The sequence below is a fragment of the Aotus nancymaae genome, unplaced genomic scaffold (genome assembly GCF_030222135.1).
Source record: "Aotus nancymaae isolate 86718 unplaced genomic scaffold, 86718_ANA_hifiasm-v0.15.2.pri h1tg000028l, whole genome shotgun sequence".
In the NCBI taxonomy this organism is placed as follows: Eukaryota; Metazoa; Chordata; class Mammalia; order Primates; family Aotidae; genus Aotus; species Aotus nancymaae.
Genome location: NW_026988441.1, coordinates 4,163,274 through 4,186,393, shown reverse-complemented (window position 1 = coordinate 4,186,393; position 23,120 = coordinate 4,163,274). Strand labels below are relative to the sequence as shown.

The 23,120-nt window shown below is 53.6% G+C and overlaps 3 protein-coding genes across 4 annotated transcripts; all 3 read right to left on the bottom strand.

The window, feature by feature from the left end:
- ETFB (electron transfer flavoprotein subunit beta) lies at positions 1-13,342 on the bottom strand. 2 transcript variants are annotated; one of them, XM_012461850.3, is made up of 7 exons: positions 13,147-13,213; positions 12,701-12,774; positions 9,368-9,526; positions 8,576-8,734; positions 5,850-5,912; positions 2,271-2,429; positions 1-207 (listed from the first exon to the last, which is right to left on the bottom strand). In XM_012461850.3, exons 2-7 carry the CDS (start codon positions 12,755-12,757, stop codon positions 37-39), a joined length of 768 nt encoding a protein of 255 aa, XP_012317273.1. In that variant the 5' UTR covers positions 12,758-12,774; positions 13,147-13,213; the 3' UTR covers positions 1-36. The 2 variants fall into 2 exon arrangements, with proteins under 2 accessions (XP_012317273.1, XP_012317265.1); XM_012461842.3 differs by lacking the exon at positions 12,701-12,774 and having other exon boundaries at positions 13,147-13,342.
- Positions 13,343-13,480: 138 nt separating this feature from the next.
- CLDND2 (claudin domain containing 2) lies at positions 13,481-14,912 on the bottom strand. Its single transcript, XM_012461863.3, has 4 exons — positions 14,744-14,912; positions 14,268-14,408; positions 13,842-13,961; positions 13,481-13,614 (listed from the first exon to the last, which is right to left on the bottom strand). Exons 1-4 carry the CDS (start codon positions 14,910-14,912, stop codon positions 13,541-13,543), a joined length of 504 nt encoding a protein of 167 aa, XP_012317286.2. The 3' UTR covers positions 13,481-13,540.
- A 2,931-nt stretch (positions 14,913-17,843) lies between these two features.
- On the bottom strand, positions 17,844-18,993 carry NKG7 (natural killer cell granule protein 7). Its single transcript, XM_012461878.2, has 4 exons — positions 18,614-18,993; positions 18,392-18,538; positions 18,171-18,305; positions 17,844-18,066 (listed from the first exon to the last, which is right to left on the bottom strand). The coding sequence occupies exons 1-4, from the start codon at positions 18,768-18,770 to the stop codon at positions 18,008-18,010; spliced, it is 498 nt and encodes a 165-aa protein (XP_012317301.1). The 5' UTR covers positions 18,771-18,993; the 3' UTR covers positions 17,844-18,007.
- Between the last annotated feature and the right edge of the window lie 4,127 nt (positions 18,994-23,120).

The window sequence follows — 23,120 nt, the reverse complement described above, 5'->3', positions numbered from 1 at the left end:
TGGACAGTCAGTTTTATTGCCATCTCTGGGAGGGGCTCAAATCCGCCCGATCTCCCTCAGCTTGGCTACCAGGTCCTCAGTGGTCTCCACTTTGACGCCGGCTGTGCGCTGCGGCGGGTCCTCCACGCTTATCACAGAGAGCTTGGAGGTCAGGTCCACGCCCAGGTCCCCAGGCTTGATCACCTCGATCTTCTTCTTCTTGGCTTTCTGCACATGGGAAGCCACTGTTCACAGGGATTCGGAAGCCCTGCCACCCTCCTGCCACCTCCTTCCCATGGGTGCCATGCCTGCAGACCAGTCCCATGGGCTGAACCCTCTGGACCCACCCATTGGCCAGGACACACGAAACTTCTCACAGGGCCACACCTGGTGTGGATAACTCATGCTGGCTGGGAGGCCCAACTACTGCGGCAGCCTTCCTTTAGGTAACCAACTCAGGAAGCCCTTCACTGGCTGCAGCAGACTGGCAAACCCATCCTTTTGGTAGTAATGACTCAGTGGACTTTTGGTTGAAATGACATGCTGAAAGCTCCCAATAGGCTCAGATGATGCACTGAACCCTCCCTATAGGCTGAGATGATGCAGTGAACCCTGCCTATAGGCTGAGATGATACAATGAACCCTTTCTATAGGCTGAGATGATGCAGTGAACCCTCCCTATAGACTGAGATGATGTAGTGAACCCTCCCTATATGCTGAGATGATGCAGTGAACACTCCCTATAGGCTGAGATGATGCAGTGAACACTCCCTACAGGCTGAGATGATGCAGTGAACACTCCCTACAGGCTGAGATGATGCAGTGAACACTCCCTATAGGCTGAGATGATGCAGTGAACACTTCCTACAGGCTGAGATGATGCAGTGAACACTCCCTACAGGCTGAGATGATGCAGTGAACAGTCGCTATATGCTGAGATGATGCAGTGAACTCTCCCTATAGACTGAGATGATGCAGTGAACCCTCCCTACAGGCTGACATGATGTAGTGAACACTTCCTATAGGCTGAGATGATGCACGGAACCCTCCCTATAGGCTGAGATGATGCAGTGAACACTCCCTATATGCTGAGATGATGCAGTGAACACTCCCTATAGGCTGACATGATGTAGTGAACACTCCCTACAAGCTGAGATGATGCACTGAACCCTCCCTATAGGCTGAGATGATGCAGTGAACTCTCCTTATAGGCTGAGATGATGCAGTGAACCCTCCCTACAGGCTGAGATGATGCAGTGAACTCTCCCTATAGGCTGAGATGATGCAGTGAACACTCCCTACAGGCTGAGATGATGCAGTGAACACTCCCTACAGGCTGAGATGATGCAGTGAACTCTCCCTATAGGCGGAGATGATGCAGTGAACTCTCCCTATAGGCTGAGATGATGCAGTGAACACTCCCTACAGGCTGAGATGATGCAGTGAACACTCCCTACATGCTGAGATGATGCAGTGAACACTCCCTACAGGCTGAGATGATGCAGTGAACACTCCCTACAGGCTGAGATGATGCAGTGAACACTCCCTACATGCTGAGATGATGCAGTGAACACTCCCTACAGGCTGAGATGATGCAGTGAACACTCCCTACAGGCTGAGATGATGCAGTAAACACTCCCTATACGCTGAGATGATGTAGTGAACACTCTGTAATGGCTGAAATGACTCATTGCACTCTCCCCATTGGCTGAGATGATCTAGGGAACCCTCCCTGTTGGCTGGGATGACCCACTGAATGCTCTCTATTGACTGAGATGACCCACTAAACTCTTAATATTGGTCAAGATGATCCAGTGAACCCAGCCTACTGGCCATGATTAGTGATCTCTCCTTGTTAGCCAAGGGATCCCATGCATCCTTCCTAATTAGCCAAGATGATAACTTCACATCAGCAAAGATTACTAAGAGGTCCCTCCCTAATGAACCAAGATGACCCAGTGAATCCTCTTTATTTGCCAAGATGACCCAATGAACTTCTTCCACTGGCGGGAATGACAAAGGGAACGCTTTCTGCCGCCCAGTGAAGCCTTTCTACTGGCCTAGATACCAGCAAGCCCTCCCTGTTAGCCAAAGCAGCACCCATGAGCTCTCAGTATTGGCAGACATGACCCAACAAACCCTCTCTATCAGCCAAATGACCAGGTGACGGCTTCCTTTGCACAAGACCTCCCGTGGATCCTTCCCTCCTCGCATCCAACCACCAGGGGGCATTGAACTTGCAACGTGCTTGCCACCCCCAGGCCCTCAGTGCCCACCAGCCAGGGGCTCACCATGATGTTGGGCAGCGTGGCATAGCGGGGCTCGTTGAGCCTCAGGTCGGCCGTCACCACAGCCGGCAGCTTCAGGCGCAGGGTCTCCAGGCCCCCGTCAATCTCTCGCTCCACTTTCAACTTGTCCCCCTCCAGTGTCACCTGGGAGGCGAACGTGCCCTGGGGAGGGACAGTGTAGGAGGAGAGTGGGTGAGGCTAATTCAGGTGTGGCCCGAGCAGTCCGCTTATGCCACTGCTGAATACATGAACGGACAAGTGAATGAATGAGGGAGCGAACAATGCAGGGTCCCACAAGGTTCAGAATTGATCTCAAACACCTGGAGGTATCTTTCCTTTCCCTGGGACCCACGATGTACGTCCTGATGTCCTATGTCCTGATGTGCCAGTCAGGCCCCCCAGCCTTCCTAACAGTGGACATGTTCTGAGTTCCAGGGCCTATGCTAAGCAACTGACCTGTCAAGTCATCAAATCCTCATAGGAACTCTATGAGGTAACTATTATCCCCACTCTACAGATGAAGAAAACTGAGGTAGCAAGATGCTGAGTTACATACCCACTGCCACCCACAGCTGATAAATCCAAAAGCTGACAATCTGGCTCCCAACAGCGCCCCGTGAGGCCCCTCCACTGGGCCGACAACACAACTGTGTGTGCCCACATTGAGCCTTAAACCACCTTCTGGGACCCCATCCTCTGGCCAGGTCCCTTTGCCTCTCAGTCCTGAATCAACATTTCCTCCCCTGGTAACTGACATCAGCTACACTCCTCTTTGTCTAACGACCTGTTCTCCCTGTCCACTTATTAACTGGACACATCTTTAAGGTCTTAGTGTGAACATCACATTTCTTCACTCAGAGCCTCCTCCTAGTGCCCTTATGAGCCTGCCCCTGGAGACGCACTATGAACATGACCAGTGAAGCATCAGCTTGGGCAGGCTCATATTCTGCCAAGGAAGACAACCAGTCACCAGGGAAATACATACACACAAATGAGATCAGTTCAGATCAGAAGGAAGGAGAAGAAAATAACACACATGAGATCAAGAAGGGGGCAACTTTGGAGACGCTGGTCCAACAGTGATAAATGCTTTGAAGATGAAACAGGATAATGGTCTGGAATGTGTTGTCCCATCCAGTAGCCACTGGCCGCGTGTGGCTGCCCAGCACTTGAAATGGGGCCAGTGCAGCTGAGGAATGGATTTTTAAATGTTATTTATATTTAAATACTGATAATTAGGCCAGGTGCAGTGGCTCATGCCTGTAATCCCAGCACTTTGAGAGGCGAGGCAGGCAGATCACTTGAGGTCAGGAGTTCGAGATCAGCCTGACCAACATGGCGAACCCTGTCTCTACTAAAAATACAAAAATTGGCTGGGCGCAGTAGCTCATGTTTGTAATCCCACCACTTTGGGAGGCCGAGGCGGGCAGATCATGAGGTCAGGAGTTCAAGACCAACCTGTCCAACACAGTGAAACCCTGTCTCTACTAAAAGTACAAAAAAATTAGCTGGGCATGGTGGTGAGCACCTGTAATCCCAGCTACTTGGGAGGCTGAGGCAGGAGAATCACTTGAACCCGGGAGGTGGAGGTTGCAGTGAGCTGAGATTGTGCCACTGCACTCCAGCCTGAGCGACAGAGCTAGACTCCATCTCAAAAAAAAAAAAAAAATTATCCAGGCATGGTGAGGCACACTTGTAATCCAAGCTACTCAGGAGGCTGAAGCAAGAGAATCACTTGAACTCAGGAGGTGGAGGCTGCAGTGAGTCAAGATCATGCCACTGTACTCCAGCCTGGGGACAGAATAAGACTCCATCTCAAAAAAATAAAAATAAATAAATAAATGAATGCATACTGATAATTCAAGATATACGATCATGACTGTGGTCATGATTTTACGGATGTAACACATATCAAAACTTATCAAATTTTGGAGGGCTGAGATGAGTAGATTGCTTGAGCCCAGAGAATCAAAACCAGCCTGGAAAACATAGTACACCCCATCTCTAAATAAACGTTTTTAAGAAAAGCAAACTTAACAAATTGTAGAACATAGATATGTGCAGTTTATTATAGGTCAATGATAACTCAATAAAGCTGTTTTAAAACATAGAACAAAAAACTGATACCCAATGCAGTTACTGGAAAATTTTAAGTTTGCTTTGAACAATTTGGGTGTATGAATCTATTTCAACTGTCATCTTTAGGAACATGTTTCTCATGGAAATTTAGCACCTGGCCAGGCATGTGGCTCATGGAATTACAGTCCCTGCACTTCGGGAGGCTGAGGCAGGCGGATCATGAGGTCAGGAGTTTGAGACTAGCCTGACCAACATGGTGAAACCCCATCTCTACTAAAAATACAAAAATTAGCTGGGCATGGTGGCACACACCTGTAATCCCAGCTACTCAGGAGGCTGAGGCAGGAGAATCGCTTGAACCTGGGAGGAAGAGGTTATGGTGAGCCAAGATCGTGCCACTACACTCCAGCCTGGGCGACAGAGCAAGACTCCGTCTCAAAAAAAAAAAAAAAAAAAAAGGAAATTTAGCACACGAATTGAGATTTGCTGTAAATATAAAATATATGCTGAATTTTGAAGACTTAATACAAAGAAAATCCAAAATACGTAAAATACAGGTGGTCCCTGACTTACGATGGTGTGAATTAAGACTTTTCAGTTTTCAAATGGCATGGCAATGGTAAACATTCAGTAGAAACCATACTTCCAGTACCCATCCAACCATTCCATTTTTTAGTTCCAGCACAGTATTTGATAAATTACATGGGATATTTAGCACTTTATTAGAAAGCAGACTTTACGTTGGATTATTTTACCCCCCTGTAGGCTAACGTTAAGTGTTGTGACATGTTTAAGGCAGACTAGGCTCAGTTATGATGTTTGGGAGATTAAGTATATTAAATGCATTCTTTGGGTTATAATACTTTCAATTTATGATGGGTTTGTCAGGACATAACCCCATTGCTGGTGGAGCATATGGATCTTGATACTTTTTATGTTGATTACCTGTTAAAATGATAATATTTTAGACATAATAGGGTGAAATAAAATATTATTAAAAGTAATTTTGTCTGTTTCTTTTTACTTTTTTATGTGGCTGTGAAAAATTTTAAATTTGCCTATATGCCTTGCATGTTTTGTTTTGTTTTTTTTGAGACAGTTTCCCTCTTTCGCCCAGGATGGAGTCCACTGGCATGATCATGACTCACTGCAGTCTCGATCTCCTGGCCTCAAGTGATCCGCCTGCCTCGGCCTCCCAAAGTGCAGTGATTACAGGCGTGAGTCACGGTGCCCGGCTCTAGCCTGCATTTCTATTGGACTGGCATAGATGGGAATTGGGGAACCCGGAGTTGAGGGGGTCGGCATGAGTATTTCATGTAGGGTGGCAAGAAAGGCCCCTTTGAAGAAGTGATACCTCAGGAGAGACCTCAAGGAGAGGAACAAGAAAGCCGCAAGGCAATCTGAGGGAAGGAAAGAACAGCAAATGCAAAGGGCCTGAGGCAGAAATGAAGTTGCAGGGATCAGGGCCTGGCCCTCGGCAAGTGCTCCCCACTCCAGCCTCACCTGTGGCCAGTCAAGAAATCCAGCTGTCATCTGCCCTGTCTGGTTACAGTCGTCATCGATGGCCTGAATGTGGAGAGACAGAAGACTGTATGACGATGGATGGAGCTCATGGACCATTCGGGTCTTTGTCTAGTTTTTCTTTCTTTTTTTTCTTTTTGAGTCTTGTTCTATTGCCCAGTCTGGAGTGCAATGGTGCAATCTCGGCTTACTTCAACCTCTGCCTCCAGATTCAAGCAATTTTCCTGCCTCAGCTACCTGAATAGTTGGGATTACAGGCATTCACCACCATGCCCAGCTAATGTTTGTATTTTCAATAGAGACTGCGTTTTACCATGTTGGCCAGGCTAGTCGCAAACTCCTGACCTCGGATGATCCGCACCCCCTTGGCATCCCAAAGTGCTGGGATTACAGGCATGAGCCACCACACCCAGCGGGTTGGTAAACATTTTCTATGGTGGAACAGATGTAGTATACATTTTAGGCTTTGCAGGTCATACAGTCTCTGTCACAATGACTCAGCTCTGCTGCTGTGGCACACAGGCAGCCATAAATAATATGTAAATGAACGTATGTGGTGATGTTCCAATAAAGCTTTATTTACAAATCAGTGATAGCTATGGGCCATAGTTCACTGACTTATGTCTAGAACAATCCCCTCACTTGGGCCCAGAGATAAGCAGCCACTTGTCCAGGGGCATGTGGGACCACCTGGCATCCCTGTCATCAAATCTCTGCCCTCTGTATAAAGCCTCTCAGGAGTCCTGCCCTATGTGGCCCCTGGACAGCTGGATGAACAGGATCTGGGCCGGCGAGGACATCCCAGTCCTAATCCTAGTGATTGATTCAGGGAGGGGCACATTACTCAAGCTGCACCAAAGAAGAGTCAACCCTGGGAGCTTTGCTGGAGCCCTTGGCAAAGAGGCTCCTTTCTTTCTGCTGGGGTCACTAGGCTGGTGGGATCTGAGCCTAGAGATGCAGACATTGAAGCCAAGGTAGAGCGGAGCCTAGAGCTCATGTGGGACTCTGGATCAAGCTGTGCCTGAAGCACCTGATGAGATAATAAATTCGTTTTCTGGCTTAAGCCAGTTTGAGCTTTGAATCTGCTTCCTAGAACAAATAGCATCCTGACCAGTTCATCTGGCATTTCCCCAACTGGAGGCCCTGGACCCAGGAACTGTCCCTGGCCCAGGACGGGTAGGACAAAGTGGGACAGGAGACCCACAGGAAATGCAGGGGGCTGCAAAGGTCATGTTGCCAACACCTGGGCCCCTGCAGCCCCACCCAGGCCCTGCCTTTTTGGCCCGTTCTCTGGGTAGGCCCTTCTGCCACAGTTGACTGATCTGTACTCTGATGCCCCTGCTGTTGGTAATCTCTGTTTTCTTCTGACTTTTTCAGGGCTGGGCAGGATACCCAATGACCTACCTGGACCCACCAGCCTCCTCTTTGTCCCAGACTGACCTGGCCCTGGGATCCCCACCTCTCCCCGGGAACCCAGCTCTACCTGAGCCTGCTGTGCCCTGCTGTCTCCGTGCTCTGCTTGACATACCTTCCTTCTCAGCCGCCATCCCTAATCCCCTGCCTCTTCTCACTCCCCTGCCTGGGGCTCTTCCGACGTCCCTCTCCTGCCCCTCCCCTGGTCGAGGCCATAAGGTTTGTCCTCAAGATGAGCTACCCCTGAGGAGGGATGGTGTCCCAGGGTCTCCTGGGGGAACAGATGAGTCCCATGTACCTCTGCCCCAGTGGAGAGCACAGTGTGGCAGAGGAGGTTCTGGTCGGGTCTTCATCCAGCCCTAACCTTCTTCCCTAACTCCTGGCCTCCAATCTCTGCTTCCAGTCCATTCTCGAAGCCCAAGGTGGCTCTTTCTGCATCTAGTGCTGATCCCATCCCTTTTCTGCTCATAGACCTCCCATAGCTCCCCAGTGCCCTCCAAAATTCTCAAGTCTCTGTTTCAAGCCCAGGCCTGTCTCCTGAACCTGTATCAATGTCTCCTGGGCTCTTCACATGCCCCATGTAGGATCTGCCTGTAATGTCCTGTTCTTCCCGGGTTTCCTACCTGTGTTACTGAGGCAGACCCAGGCACTGTCCTTGCCTTCTCCCTGCCCTCCCTCCCCATGGCCAAGCCCAGTCTCTCCTGCCACGTCATGTCTCCGCTCTGTCCCTTCAGCTCTGGCCCAGGCCTCATTCTCCCCAAGTGACTATCACCTCAGTCTCCCAGTCTCTAAACTCACCCAAAGGATCTTTCTTTCTTTTTTTTTGTTTTTGAGACAGAGTCTCACTCTGCCCTCAGGTGATCTTGTATCGTTGCAACCTCTGGCTGCCAGGTTCAAGTGATTCTCACACCTCGGCTCCCAAGTACCTGGGATTATAGGCGCCTGCCACCACGCCTGGATAATTTTTCTATTTTTAGAAGAGACAAGGTTTCGCCATGTTGGCCACGCTGATTTCAAACTCCTGACCTCAAGTGATCTGCCCACCTCGGCCACCCAAAGTGCCGGGATTACAGGCATGAGCCATTGTGCCTGGCCCAGGAGGATCTAACACCTAGAGGGACTCTGTCCTCCCTGCTCAAACTCTCTATCAGGAGGGACAGCAAAGTCCCAAGCTGCTCAGCCTGGAGTGGCTGAATGCCCTGGGCCTGGCCACCTGCTGTCCCACCCCACATCCCTGCCACCCTCCTCCTGAGCAGGGATGAGCAGGGGCGCACGGAGGGGCTGACCACAGCTACCTGCTTGCCCAGCAGCACCAGGTCCACCTTCTCCTTCTCTGCCAGCTTGGCCAGGACCCGAGCCACCTGCAGGGGACCCAAGCATTCTGCTTCTGCTGGGGGCACCTCCACATGGATACCTCGGTCTGCACCCATGGCCAGGGCTGTACGAATGGTCTCCTGCCAAGGACAGAGGAGCCTTGACTTGGCTACTATCCCCAGAGGGACCCAGGAATCTGGACCCCATCCCCTCCTCCCTCAGACCCAGGAGTCCAGGCCCCCAGGCCCTCCTCCCTCAGACCCAGGAGTCTGGCCCCCATCCCCTCCTCCCTCAGACCCAGGAGTCCAGGCCCCCATCCCCTCCTCCCTCAGACCCAGGAGTCTGGCCCCCATCCCCTCCTCCCTCAGACCCAGGAGTCTGGCCCCCATCCCCTCCTCCCTCAGACCCAGGAGTCTAGCTTCCAGCCCCTCCTCCCTCAGACCCAGGAGTCCAGGCCCCCATCCCCTCCTCCCTCAGACCCAGGAGTCCAGGCCCCCAGCCCTTCCTCCCTCAGACCCAGGAGTCCAGGCCCCCAGCCCCTCCTCCCTCAGACCCAGGAGTCCAGGCCCCTAGGCCCTCCTCCCTCAGACCCAGGAGTCCAGGCCCCTAGGCCCTCCTCCCTCAGACCCAGGAGTCCAGGCCCCCATCCCCTCCTCCCTCAGACCCAGAAGTCCAGGCCCCCAGCCCCTCCTCCCTCAGACCCAGGAATGTAGCTTCCAGCCCCTCCTCCCTCAGACCCAGGAGCCCAGCACCCTCCCCGAGACTCCGAGCACCTGGCACTGTGCAGGCCCACAGCTGACGGCGATGACCTCCTTCAACAGCTTCTTCTCCTTGAGCCGCACAGCCTCCTCCACTGCGATCTCGCAGAAGGGGTTCATGGAGTGCTTCACACCATCTGTGACCACACCCGTCCTGTCAGGCTTCACTCGGATCTGCTCAGCAGGAGGGGAGAAGGCGGGGTCAGGAGGAAACAGGCCAGAAGGTGGGGGCCTCAGTGCCAATCCTCTCCCAGGCTGGAGGGGGACAACAGTCTGGAAAGGGGCAGGGCCTTGTCCAGGGTCACACAGCTTCAGGGACAAGCTGGGTTAGAGCTTGTAGGCAGGGGCAGGTCACCCTCTCTCCTTCTCTCATCCAGCCATTCCTGGGTACCAGGGATATCTGACATGATCATCCCTACTCTGTCACTGCTCCTTATCAGGCCTAAAGAGTGGTTCTCAAATTTACAGTATTTACGGTAACCCACAGTGAGAGGTGTACTTTACCATATCCCCAAGTGTATATAAAGACGTAACACCACTGATACATAAATACAAATGAGGAGAAGAAAAGGAAAAATCAGTTAGGTGGACAGTAAAGCCTGGTACTGGGAGAAGCAGCCTGCCTGAAAAATCATAGCTACAGGCAACAGTGGAGCAGCTTGGAGAAAACTCAGGCTGCAGCCGCACAGATAAGCAGGCAGGATCTGCTGTCTATACAGACAGCTTTACAGATGAGATACTCAAACAGCTGCAGAGATGAGAGGAGTTTCTTACAAAAGCTTTTGGATTCAACTGTAAAAACTGCAACCCGCTTGGGCTACCCTCCGTTCTTCTTTTGCTTATTAAACTTTCGCTCCAAACTCATGCTTTGGGTGGTTCAGGCTCTTTAATTCTCTTGGTTGTGAGATAATGAACTCAGATAACACCTTAGACAACATGACCAGTGACCTTGACCTGTTTCACAAATGCCACTGCAGTATAAGAGTAGGTTCAAGCGATTCTCCTGCCTCAGACTCCCGAGTAGCTGGGATCACAGGTACACTACCATGCCTGGCTAATTTTTTTATTTTTAGTAGAGAGAGGGTTTCACCATGTTGGCCAGGCTGGTCTTGAACTCCTGACCTCTACTGATCCACTCACCTCGGCCTCCCAAAATGCAGGGATTACAGGTATAAGCCACCATGCCCAGCCGAGAATCACTAGATTTTGATATAATCCATGAGTTGGAGTTGGGCAGGACAAAGGACAGGCAGCAGAGATAGGAGGGTGGTGCTGGAATAAGGCATGGAATGGGTGAGCCACAGACTCCTCTGTCAAGACAGGAGGAGCATGTCGCAGTGGCGGAAACACAAGGGGTAAGGGAGGGTCCAAGGAGGGACATGGATGGCTGAAGCAGACTATGATTAGGAGGCCAAACCACAAAGGGTCCCAAATGCCAGGCAGAGGGGCTGGGACTCTGTCCTGAGCGTGCTGGGGGCAAGCTGGGATCAGGGGAGGGCAAGGTCAGCTCTAGGTGCAGAAAGACCCCTACGGCTGGGTAGAGGTGGGCTGAGAGGGAGAGACTGGGAGCCAGGGAGAACCAGCGAGACAATGAGACCAAGAGACTATAGGGCCGGAAGGGTCGGGGGTGGAGAACTGACAGCTTTGGGAGGAGAAGGGAAAGGGGATGGGACAATGCCCAGTTCGAATCTGGTGTTGAGGAAGCTGGCAGGGTCTGAATCATTTATTTGTTCTGAAAAGGACATCAACAGACACATCCAGCGAGTCACGGAGCCCTGGGGCACTGCGAGAGAAGAAGGCAGCACCCCACTCTGGAAAGGACAGGAGCTGATTCAACGCTGCCTTCATGCTTCCCTGAGTACACCAGAGACAGCCATGTGCCAGGCTCTGTGCTGAGTGACACTGGGACCAGAGCTGAATCAAACGTGGGCCTGCATGGTAGGGGAGACAGATCCAATCCCAGACATGCCAGGCAGGGAAGGCCAGGGCTGGGATAGAGAGAGGAGGCCCAGGGAGCTGTGGGAGTCCAAAGATGTGACAGTAATGAACAGTCAGAGCGGGGAGGAAACCAAGTGTCGGGTCCCAGGACCCCAAGAGGAATGTGTCTCAAAAGGGCTGAAGGTGACATCCCTGTCATGTGCTGCCAGAGGTGTATTAGGACAGGGGGCATTGAGTGGAGATGGGAGAGCAGTCTAGAGCCAGACTTACCCAGGTTTTGATCCTAACTGCCACTTACTGGCTGGGAGATCTGGCAAGTAACAACCTCCACAGGGCTGTTTCCTCATCTATCCAATGGGATTAATAATGCAGAGGGTGCTGAAAGGACTGAATGAGTTAATCTCTGCAAAGGACCTGGAACGATGCCTGGCACATAAGTACCCACTAAATGCTATCTGCTATGATCACTGACGCTTTCACGTCCAAGTCTGGCTCCTGTACCCTCTTCCCCAGCCCACTCCCCAGACAGGCAGAGGAAGTATCAGTGTCAACTTTGTGACCCTGGTTTCACCCACCCTGAGGCCTCCAGGGTGCCAGGCCCAGTACTAGGCAATGCTGGGAACACGGAGGTAAGTGCCCAGGATTACGGGAAGGACAGACATGGACGGATGGTCACCACCTTCAGCCCAGTTCAGGCCAAGCATTGAGAGAAACGGGACCGAGAGACCGTGTCTGATTCACCTCTGCCCACACCAGCTTCCCTCTGGGGACAAGCCAGGCGCTCAGAAGGTGCCCTTCCCCACCTCTTTCATGGAGAATGTGCGCTACTCCCTCAGCTCAGTCAGGTTGGCTCTTTGAACTTTCATCTCTAGCAAACACACTTCTCTCTCCCTAGCTAGAGCCTCCTGGCTCACGCTGTGGGTATGGAGGGTGGAAGGCAGCTTCTGGGGCCCCACCCCACAGTGCCTTCTCTGACTCCCACTATAGAACACTTCGGGTAATAGCTCAATGGTAGGCAATGCAGCCCAGTGGGTGGTGAAAGCAGTAAGAGAAACCTGGATAGAACTCTCGGCTCTGCCCTACTTTAGCTGGCTGACCGCTCTGTGCCTCAGTTTCTCCGTGCGTTAAACAGGGACCATGACTTCTTCCAGTGGGTAAGAAATGGAGAAAGCAACTCGCTCTGAACAGTTATCAAGAAAGTGAGTCCAGAACTAGGGAAAAGAGAACAGGGCCGTGACCCCGGAGGGAACTTCAGTCTTTGATCTTTGCCCCTAGGTGTGACTTTGGCGTTTGGGGGTTAGAGTGGCAGAAGTCGGAGGTTACGAGAAGACCCCCACCCAGTGTGCGCTCGTGGCCCCGGAAGCACACGGCTGCGGGACTCAGGGATGTGGGAGAGGGGGTCCCGGTCACCTTCACAGCGTAGTCGATGACCCTCTTGACAGCAACAAGCGCGCGCAGCTCCGCCATCTTCCAGCCACAGCCACCTGCAGGGTTAACCCGCACCCTCCGCCGCTCGGTCCAGACGCCCCGCCCCCTGCCCCTCTCTGCGCCTGCGCGCATCACGGTCAGCCAGTCAACCGCTGCAGAGCCCGTCCCCCGACAGAGGACCAATCGAGAGGCCGGAAGGAAGGGCGGTGTGGCAAGCAACGTAAACCAATGGGAAGCGGATCTTAGGGAGTCCACGGGACCCGGAGCGGGAGGGAAAGGCCCGGCGGAGGGGGCGGGGCAGGGAACTAGGGCAAAGGTCGTGCACTGGAGGGAAGCGCGCCCGGAGTGGGGATCCTCCTGGTCCTATAAACGTTTCCCAGTGTCCCCGGATCTACTGTCTCCCTCTAGATCCCCCACTTCTTCCCGACCTCTCCAAGTCGCGGTGCTCGTGTTCCCACTCCTCTGAATCCTCTCGTGTCGGTCTCTCCACTCTCCATCCCCGTGTTCCTTGTCCCTTCCATATCCGTATCCTTCCCTGTTCGTGTCTCCACTTCATCTTCATGTCGTCCCCACAGCCTCTCCACAACCTCTCCAAAAGCCCACGTCCCCTCCTGGCCCCTCCCCTCCCCGATGTCCCTGTTCCCATCCCAATCCACGTCACTCGTGTCAACACGTTCCCTATAGGTTCATGTCCTTGAGTCCTCCCTGAGCCTCTACGCAACTCCGTGCCTGCGTCCCCACGACTCCCAGAAAAGCAGGCGGAACCGCGGCACTAAAACACAAAAAAAGCCGTTCCTTTATTCTGCCCCAGGCAGGCTGCGGTCACAGACACACGGGGAATCCACTGACGGTGTCGGTGCTCTGCATGATCATGTCTGCCAGTAGAAAGCAGACGCCTGGGAGGACGGGAGCGCGGGGCGGGGAGAGGAAGGTGGGCCCTGGGGCGGATGGCCAGGCGGGCCCCGGGAACTGGGGTTTTGGGGCTCCAAGGGGGTCTCTGCCGGGTCTGTGGGAGTCGGGAGTGTGTTGGGGAGTCCCTGAGAGGTCCCCGGGGTTTCCTGGAAGGGCAGCTGGGGAGCCTTCTAGGTAGTCTCCTCCACCCTCTTCCCGCTGTCCAGGTTACCCGCGAGAATTGAGAAGGGTAAGGCCAGCCACCCAGAAAAATAGGACCAGAAGAAGAAGACGTTGTTCTTCCACGCGTTCTTCACAGTGTAGCCTATCAAGGCTGTCAGCAGTAGCAGACCTGGGCCCCGCCCAGCCGCCGTGTGAGCTGGGCCAAGTGGGGCTGCACCCAAGCCATTCCCATTCAGACCCACCCCCTTCTGTCAGGCCACGCCTATTCCCTGTCAGCCCCGCCTCTGGCCCCGGCCCCTTCCGGCGCCTCCCGCTTCTGAACTCCATCTCCCGCCCCGCCCCCATCGCCCGGCTTCTTCCAGCCCCGCCCCTTGAATCCCGGCCGCATTCCTCAAGCCCCGCCCCTGGTACCCAGGCCCCTCCATCACCCCGGGCCCACCCCTGCCTGCAGGCCTGGGGCGGGCTGCCCCCTCACCGCCGAGGAAGAGGAAGGCGCTCGTGGTCTGGCCCCGCCGCGACTCGCCCTCGTGGCACCGAATCCACAGTCCCAACACCATGCCCACGACGCCGAAGCCCGCCGCCAGCACCATGCACGCCGCTGTCATGGCTAGCGTGGCTGAGGAGAGCGGGCGCCTCAGCCCCCGCGGGCATCGCCCCCAGCCGCGACGGCTTCGGCCGCAACCGGAAGCTCTCTTGGCTCCTCCCCCAACCCGGTACTTTGCCAGGAGTATGGCTTCCCCGACCTGGAGTCAGGTGTTTGGACGGGGCGGGGTTCGGGGATAAGCCCACAAGCCTGGGGGAGGGGTTCGTGGCTGCCTCGGTCGAGGAGGGACAGCTGCATCTGAGCATGAGGTGGAAGGGGCGGGCGCCTTGCCGTGGGCCCAGCTCTGTGTCCTGAGCCCTGGGGGTCTGAAGTGCCGCCTGACATCAGGGAGGGCCGAGCCTCCTCACTCTGGGAGGGGATGTTGGAGCAAATGCCGTGGTTGCATTCCTGCCACAGGCCACTGTGGCCCTCGTGTTGGCGAGTCCAGTAGTTGGTGGCCGTGGAGAGCACCATGAGGACGTCCGCCAAGAGGCTGAGCAGAATGCCCCCGCTCTGGAGGCTCCGCTTCACCCCCATGCCACTGAGGCTGCAGCCGGGGGCCACAAGGGCAGGATGGGCCGAGGCCCTTCCCACCCCAGGCCCCCAGCTTAGGAGCCCGCCTTCTCCACGCTTCTCCTCTAGCACTCCTGCCTGAGGCCCCTGCTTCTGGGGACGTGAAGACCCCCTCCTTCAGTTCCACGGGTGCCCCAGGCCCCTCCCTCAACAACCCTGCCTGGGGACCCACAACCTCCTCCCTTGTTCTCCTTACTGGGGACCCTGAGACTTACCTTGAGAGACCTCTGAGACCTTCACCACAGGCTTTGCTGTGAGCAACCTGTCTTCCCAGAGACCCTCCCACACAGCAGAATGCCCCTTCAGCCTGTTCAGTACCCTCCCCAGACACCCCTCCACATACACCCACCTAAGTGACTCACACCGAGGGCCCCAGGGCTCCTTAGACAAACAGAGCCCCGAGAGATGGGGGGGAGGGAGGCTGGGTCTCTGTGAGGCAGGGGATTCCAAAACTCCCTCCCCCAGTGATTGTTTAAAGGGATAATCACTCCCCCCACCATCAGTACACATACACCCCAGCAACTCTCAGCTGAGTGACAGCTCAGAATCAGACAGCAGCTCTGGGGGCAGCTTGAGGGCCCTTACATGGTAGGCCAAGTCTTCCTTTATTATTTTTTTTAGAGAGAGTGTCTCTCTCTCCCAGGCTGGAGTACAGTGGCACCATTACAGCTCACTGCAGCTTTGAACTCCTGGGTTCAAGGAATCCTCCTGCCTCAGCCTCATGAGTAGCTGGGACTTCAGACATGTGCCACCACACCTGGCTAATTTTCTTAAGATTTTTTGTTGAGATAGATAGGGTCTTGCTATGTTGACCAAGCTGGTCTCAAAGTCCTGGGCTCAAGCAATCCTCCTACCTCAGCCTCCCAAAATGCTGACATTATGGGTTTGAGCCACCACTCCCAGCCCTTTCTTAGAAACTTCTCTTCCCTTGGTCAGGCACACTGTGGCTCACGCCTGTAATCCCAGCACTTTGGGAGGACAAGGCGGGCAGATCACCTGAGGTTGGGAATTCAAGACCAGCCTGACCAACATGGTAAAACCCTGTCTCTACTAAAATTACAAAATTAGCCAGGCGTGGTGGTATATGCCTACAATCCCAGCTACTTGGGAGGCTGAGGCAGGAGAATTGCTTGAACCTGGGAGGCAGAGGTTGCGGCGAGCCAAGATCATGCCATTGCACTCCAGCCTGGGCAACAAGAGTGAGACTCTGTTTCAAAAAAAAGAAAAAATATACAAAAATTAGTCAGGCTAGCCAGGCATGATGGCGGGTGCCTGTAATCCCAGCTACTTGGGAAGCCGAGGCAGGAGAATCACTTGAACCCAGGAGGTGGAGGTTGCAGTTAGCCGAGATTGCGCCATTGCATTCCAGCCTGGGTGACAGAGCAAGACTCCATCTCAAAAATACTAAAACAAAATAAAATTAGCCAGCATGGTGGCACATGTCTGTAATCTCAGCTACTCAGCAGGCTGAGGCAGGAGATTTGCTTGAACCCAGGAGACGGAGGTTGCAGTGAGCTGAGATCACACCACTGAACTCCAACAACAACAACAAAAAAAAGAAACTTCTCTTCCCTTGGCATACCAGGCACCCCAGAAGCTCTCCAGGTCCCCAGCTGTCTCACTGCAGACTTCTGTTCCTCTGCCTTCTCCCCTTCACTTGTAAATCTGGGTATGCCTTGAAGCTCCACCCTGCACTCCCTTGCCAGGGAAGCCTCCTCACCGCCAAAGCTTCAGTGCTGCTTGATGCTCTCACAGCCTCCCAAACTCCATCTCCAACCCAAGGTCTCTCCCCTGAGCCCCAGACTCAAGTTCTGCTCCTGGCTGCCCCTCAGGGCCTTAACAGTCAACCATATCCCAACTGAGCTTGGTGTCTTCCACCATACGACGGCCTGGCCGTCCCATCCAGTTCATCGAGCCAGACCCTTGGGCACTGTCCTTGCCCTCTTCTTGCCTCTCACCCTGAAAAGACTTGGGTCCCCAAGTCCTGCTCCTCCTGCCCTTGAATCTCTCTGGCTCATTCCCTCCTTTCCTGGTCCCAGGTCAGGCCTTGTCCGGTCTCACCTACTACATTGCCAGGTTCCTCCCTGGCCTTCTGGCCTCCCCTCCATGTCTACAGGGGGGTCTTTCTGGCACCCAGAGCTGACACTGTCTCTCCCCTGCCCAGTTTTCTCCGAACTCCCCATCACGCTCAGGAGACAGTCCAGTGTGACATTAGAGGACACAGCCCCCACCTGCCTCTCCCTCTTCCTTTTCCATCCCGTGCCCCCTACATTCTATATCCTGGCCATAAATTACCATTCTTCATCCCCACAAGATTCTTGATCTTTCTGTGCATCCATCTTTGGGTCCCTCTGCCTGGATATTTCCTTTTCCTGGCCCTTAAGAAGCCCCTAAACATTCTCTCTCCAGAAAAGTCATCTCCATCCCTCCACAATATGGTCAGTCTTGTTCCAGCGTCCTGCCTGCACTGGGCCTGCTGTCTGGCCTGTATCAGCTGCTTCTGGTCTGTAAGTGCCTCCTCCCCACCGCCTCACAGACTGAGCCCGTGGTGGGCAGGGTCTGGGTCTGGCCCGTGCCAGTGTCCCCAGCGTGGGGAAATGCACAGAGAACTGAGTGCAAGGAAGGACCAAGTTCTGGCAAGGGGGATGAAATCAGAGAGGGAGAGAGAAGGAAAGAGAGCCGGCTAAAGGGAGAAAGAAAAGCGCTGGAGAAGGGGAGACAGACACGGGTCAGAGCCTGTGTCCACACAGGCCCGGCCCTCTTGCTGGGCAGGAGCACCCTGGCAGGTGGTCAGCCTGGTGGGCCCTCACCTTCCCTGGGTGCCTGGCATCACCCACCATGGACTGGCAGACGGTTGGCTTATAACTTAGCAGAATTAATCTCAGAATAACCAGATTCCAGCCAAATTTTGTCCAGCCAAATTTTGTTGAATGAATGAAGAAACAGGAGGAGTGGCTGGGGAAGGGTGGGACGGATGTGGGACCAGACTTTGCCGAGGCTCCAGATGAGGCCTTTGGAATACAGCGCTCAAAACTCATCTTGCTGTTCTTGCCTTCCACTCACAGGGTTTCATAGCCAGGCCTGGGGCCGCCACAGTGAGCACTTAGACTCAGGGAACCTGGGTGGTCAGAAAGAGTTTAAGCACTTGCCCCCTGCCCTCCGTCCGCAGTGCCCCCAACTGGGCCCTCCCAAGCTCCCCAGGGCAGTGGGCAGGATAGTCACCTGTGCAGAGCAAAAAGATAGTTGAGACCCAGCCCAGGTAGAAGGACCAGGAGAAGAAGGTCTGGATCTGGGGGTTTGGAGGCTGACCCCACCGCTCGCTGGTATACACCGCCATGGCCACCGCCATGGAGAGGGCTGGAGACAAGGACAAGGAAGATGGCTCAGTCCCTCAGCAGGAATTCGCTGGCTCCCGATGCCCCAGTGCACTTCAGAGTCCTTACCTGCAACAAACGCTGTGATGGTTGAGATAAGGGGGCCTCGGCCGGGGGCAGACAATGAGGGGATGCAGGACAGGACCAGGAAGCTCACGGACACCAGGGCCCACAGGGCAGCCAGGATGCTGAAGCTCTGCGTCACGTGGATGTAGCCTGATCAGGAGAGACCACTGAGCACCCATCTCCTCTGGCAACCCTCCCCCACCCCAGGACACCCACTCCCCTTACCTGCTATGGGATACCCATGCTCATTTGGCCAGAGGCCCGAGTGAGCTGAGGAGGTGGGACCCTCAGCCACAAACCAGAAATCGGTGCTCAAAGCAATCAGGCAGAAAATCAGGCCCAGGGAGCCCGTAAGCAGGGCCAGGGACCGGAAGGGCTCCATGGGGGTAAGCTCGGGGCTTCTGGGTCCTGGGGGAGGAAGAGGCTGCTGATCAGACTCTTGAATCTAAGAGAGGAGAAGGCTGTGCCCCTGGAGGCTGTGCACCTGGACTCCTGGGTCCTCTGAGCTCAAGAAAGAGAGACCAGGAAGCAGTCTTGGGGCAGCGAGGGTCCTGTGCTTTGTCAAATGAGGCTGGTTTGGTTTCACACAGTTCCCGGTAGCTGACTCTTTTCACATACCCTCCCTTCCTGGATTGCACAGGCAACGTCCTCCCTCCCCTCCCCGGGGTCCGGTTCCCTCCTTCATGTGTGGTGGGGGAGGACACGGAGGGTGTCAGTGGTTTGGGTGGTGGTTTAGAACTTGCCTCTGTCACAGGTTCTATGGCTCCCACCCGCGGAGCCCTCAACACCAAGTGGGGGCTTCCAGGAAGAGGTGAGAGAGAGAGAGAGGCTTGGGGGCCCTGAGGTGGAAGGAAGCCAGCCAGGCTAGGGTGTGCATTAAGTGGGTGGGGAGATGTGGCCAGAGGGGACAGTTGGGGATGTGTCATGCTTTCCTGTGGGTTCTGCAGTCTTCCATTCTGGGAGGGGAAGGCCCCAAGTCTAGGGTCTCTGCTAAAGGAGGGGGCTTGGGGGTTAGAACTCCTGGGGCTTAAGGAGGAAGGAACTGGGGACCTGAACTCCAGGTCCTGAGAGAGGAAGGGGCGGGCAGAAGCTCAGAATCCTGGGCCCCAGTTTGGAACATATGCTAAGGGCAGGTAAACAGCAGAGAATCACAATTCTGAAAGGTTTGCAGAGATGCAGACACGCCCACATCCTCATCTGATTAATGAATTCAGTGGCATCTCTGCTTGGGTGGCGGCTCCAGCCTGGTGGCCTTTATCACCAGGACTGGGGGCTTAGGGGGTGTTGGGGGACATAAGGACTTCAGTCCAAGGATCTCCACCCCTCGAAACGCTAGCTTCTTTCATCCACACCAACATCAGGTCCTGGCAACACTTGACCTGTGAGCAGGTATAAGGTGAAGGTGCCTCAGCCCAGGAAGAAGGCCCAGGAAGACCTGACGTCTGTGAAACAGGGTGATACGGTCAGGCTTTGTGTGCATACCCAAATCTCATCTTGAATTGTATCCCCATAATTCATGTGTGTCTAGGTGGAGACCACGTGGAGGTAATTGAATCATGGGGACCACTTTCCCCATGCTGTTCTCGTGCTAGTGAGTGAGTTCTCACAGGCTATGATGGTTTTATAAGGGGCTCCTCCTGCCTTCGCTTGGCACGTCTTCCTGCCACCCTATGAAGAAGGTGCCTTGCTTCCCCTTCGCCTCCCACCATGACTGTAAGTTTCCTGAGGCCTCCCCAGCCATGTAGAACTGTGAATCAATTAAACCTCTTTCCTTTACAAATTATCCAGTCTCAGGCAGGTTTTTTTGTGTGTGCCACCATGCCCGGCTAATTTTGTATTTTTAGTAGAGACGGGGTTTCTCCATGTTGGCAGTTCTTTTTTTTTGAGGCGGGGATGGAGTCTTGCTCTGTAGCCCAGGCTAGAGTGCAGTGGCACAATCTTGGCTCACTGCAACCTCTGCCTCCTGGGTCCCGGTTCAAGCAATTCTCCTACCTCAGCCTCCCAGGTAGCTGGGATTACAGGCACAAGCCACCATGCCCAGCTAATTTTTGTATTTTTTAGTAGAGACAGGGTTTCACCATGTTGGCTAGTCTGGTCTTGAACTCCTGACCTCGTGATCTGCCCGCCTTGGCCTCCCAAAGTGCTGGGATTACAGGCGTGAGCCACCGCACCCACCCAGGCAGTTCTTGATATCAGTGTGAGAATGGACTAATACAGGGAGTAGCCTGGAGGAAGACCTCTGTGGTGAAGATGAACTGGGCCAGCAGTCCCAGGACAGCCGGCAAATGAGGAGAATGGGAAATGACCTGGGAGGCCGGGCCCTCTCCCTTATTAGAGAGACTCCAATTGGCAGCCTCCATCCCTCACTCAGATCTGCACCACTCTGAGAACATATTAATGAGCACAAACTCCCAGAGGTGGCAGAGGCCATGAGCAGGCCAGGTCTCTGGAAAGCCTTCCAGAAATCTCCCATGGTATGCAGTGAGTAGTGGGTCAGAGCACACAGCTCATCTGTGACCCTGACCCCCTCCCAAACCCAAAGCCATCCTTAACCCCAGCTTTAACCCCAAACCCAACTCCATCCCCAAACTCAGTCTCAAGCTCAGTTCCAAGCACAAATTCAAACCATCCCTATTCCCAAAGTTAACCCTATTCCCATTCCCGAACACAACTCCAAACCCAATCCCATCCCTATTTGTAATCTCCACCCCAGCTTTAACCCCTAATTTAAGCCCATCCCCATCCTCAAATAGAACTCCATTCTCAGTCCCAACTACACACTCAACCCCATCCCCCAATTTGTCCCCATTCCCAAACCTGATGCCATTCTAATTCCAAAACTCAACACCATCCTTAATCCCAGCTCCAACCCTTAAGCCCTTCCCACCCTCAAATCTAACTCCATTCTCATTCTCAAACCCCACCCCATCTCCAAACCCAACCCCTCTCCATTATTAACCCCAGCCCCTACTCCAAATTCAACACTTTGGGAGGCCTAGGCAGGTGGATCACCTGAGGTCATGAGTTCAAGACCAGCCTGGCCAACATAGTGAAAACCCCCTCTCTATTAAAAATACAAAAATTAGCTGGGCCTGGCGGCACATGCCTATAATCCCAGCTACTCAGAAGGCTGAGGCAGGAGAATCAGTTGAACCCAGGAGGTGGCAGTTGCAGTGAGCTGAGATCACACCACTGCACTCCAGCCTGGGCAACAGAGTTAGACTCCATCTAAAAAAACAAAAGAAAGAAAGAAAGAAAGAAAGAAAAACTCAAAAGAATGCAAGTATTTGTCTCTCACCTACCTGTGACCTGGAAGCCCCTCCCTGCTTGGAGTTGTCCTTGCCTTTTTGGACAAAGCAATGTACTTCTTACATATATTGATTGATGTCTCATGTCTCCCTAAAATGTATAAAACCAAGCTATGCCCCGACCACATTGGGCACATGTCATCAGGACCTCCTGAGGCTGTGTCATGGACGAAAGTCTTCAACCTTGGCAAAATAAACTTTCTTTTTTTTTTTTTTTTACAGAGTCTCACTCTGTTGCCAGGCTGGAGTGGAGTGGCTCGATCTCAGCCCACTGCAACCTCCGCCTCCTGGGTTCAAGCAATTCTCCTGCCTCAGCCTCCTGAGTAGCTGGGATTACAGGTGCATGCCGCCACGCCCGGCTAATTTTTGTATTTTTAGTAGAGACGGGGTTTCACCATCTTGGCCAGGATGGTCTTGATCTCTTGACCTCGTGATCCGCCAGCCTCACCTTCCCAAAGTATTGGGATTACAGATGTGAGCCACCCCACCCAGCCTAAGCTTTCTAATTAACTGAGACCTGCCTCAGATTTTTGGGGTTCACAGCTCATGTCACCTGCTTGGCCACACAGTTCAAAATGTTGGTTTTCTTAGGTCTCTATCAGTCTTGTCTAAGCACTGTCAGTTTTTTTGAATCACCCCAGGTCTCTTCCAACTTTCTCCAGCCCCTTCCAACCTCTCCTGGGCTTGAAAGCTCCTTAGTAGTCCCCGTCAGCCACGGAAGACCCCTGTGGGGGTCACTCCAAGGGACTCTGCCGCTTCTGAGGATCTGCCGGGCCCTGAGGCCCACCCTGAACACCCAGAGAGCAGGTCTACATTCTGTTGCTGCTGGTTCTGTCTTCAGTGTTGCTGTCTTCACCCTGCAGTCCCAGGACTCCACACCAGTCTTTGACCCTCTGTCCACACCTGTACCCCAATGATTATTTCTTAGGCCCTCCTTTTCTTGGCCTGATCCAAACTTTCTCTCCTTCTACCACTTCCCTTGTGTTCTTTCTGACCTCAAGAACTTTAAGGCAGAAACAAGATCTGATTAATTTGGGTCCCCCCAAATCTGAGTATAGAGCATTACACAAATCAGATAAGACGTTCATCCTCAGCCAGGTGTGGTGGTTCACACCTGTAATCCCACCACTTTGGGAGGTCGAGGTGGGTGGATCACTTGAGGTCAGGAGTTCGAGACCAGCCTGACCAACATGGTGAAACCCTATCTCTACCAAAAATACAAAAAAAAAAAAAAAAAATTAGCTGGGTGTGGTGGCATGCACCTGTAATCCCAGTTACTCAGGAGGCTGAGGCAGGAGAATTGCTTGAACCCAGGAGGTGGAGGTTGTAGTGAGCCGAGATTGCACCACTGTATTCAAGCCTGGGTGACAGAGCAAGACTCCAGCTCAAAAAAATAAAAGACTAATTCTCAATTAACCTACATT

Bases quoted from the DNA above. Each gene is read 5' to 3' on its own strand.
- ETFB (XM_012461842.3), bottom strand. From the start codon at position 13,239: ATGGAAGGGACAAGGAACACGGGGATGGAGAGTGGAGAGACCGACACG. The intron at 8,735-9,367 runs GTGCTCGGAGTC...TGTCCTTGGCAG, and splicing joins GTGGGCCTGCACAGTGCCAG to GAGACCATTCGTACAGCCCT. The intron at 2,430-5,849 runs GTGAGGCTGGAG...GTCCCTCCCCAG, and splicing joins GATTTCTTGACTGGCCACAG to GGCACGTTCGCCTCCCAGGT.
- CLDND2 (XM_012461863.3), bottom strand. From the start codon at position 14,912: ATGGGGGTGAAGCGGAGCCTCCAGAGCGGGGGCATTCTGCTCAGCCTC. The intron at 14,409-14,743 runs GTGAGGAGGCTC...CGCTCTCCTCAG, and splicing joins CTCCAACATCCCCTCCCAGA to CCACGCTAGCCATGACAGCG. The intron at 13,615-13,841 runs GTAACCTGGACA...CCGTCCTCCCAG, and splicing joins ACCCTTCTCAATTCTCGCGG to GCGTCTGCTTTCTACTGGCA.
- NKG7 (XM_012461878.2), bottom strand. From the start codon at position 18,770: ATGGAGCCCTTCCGGTCCCTGGCCCTGCTTACGGGCTCCCTGGGCCTG. The intron at 18,539-18,613 runs GTAAGGGGAGTG...TCTCCTGATCAG, and splicing joins GCATGGGTATCCCATAGCAG to GCTACATCCACGTGACGCAG. The intron at 18,067-18,170 runs GTGACTATCCTG...CTGACCACCCAG, and splicing joins TATCTTTTTGCTCTGCACAG to GTTCCCTGAGTCTAAGTGCT.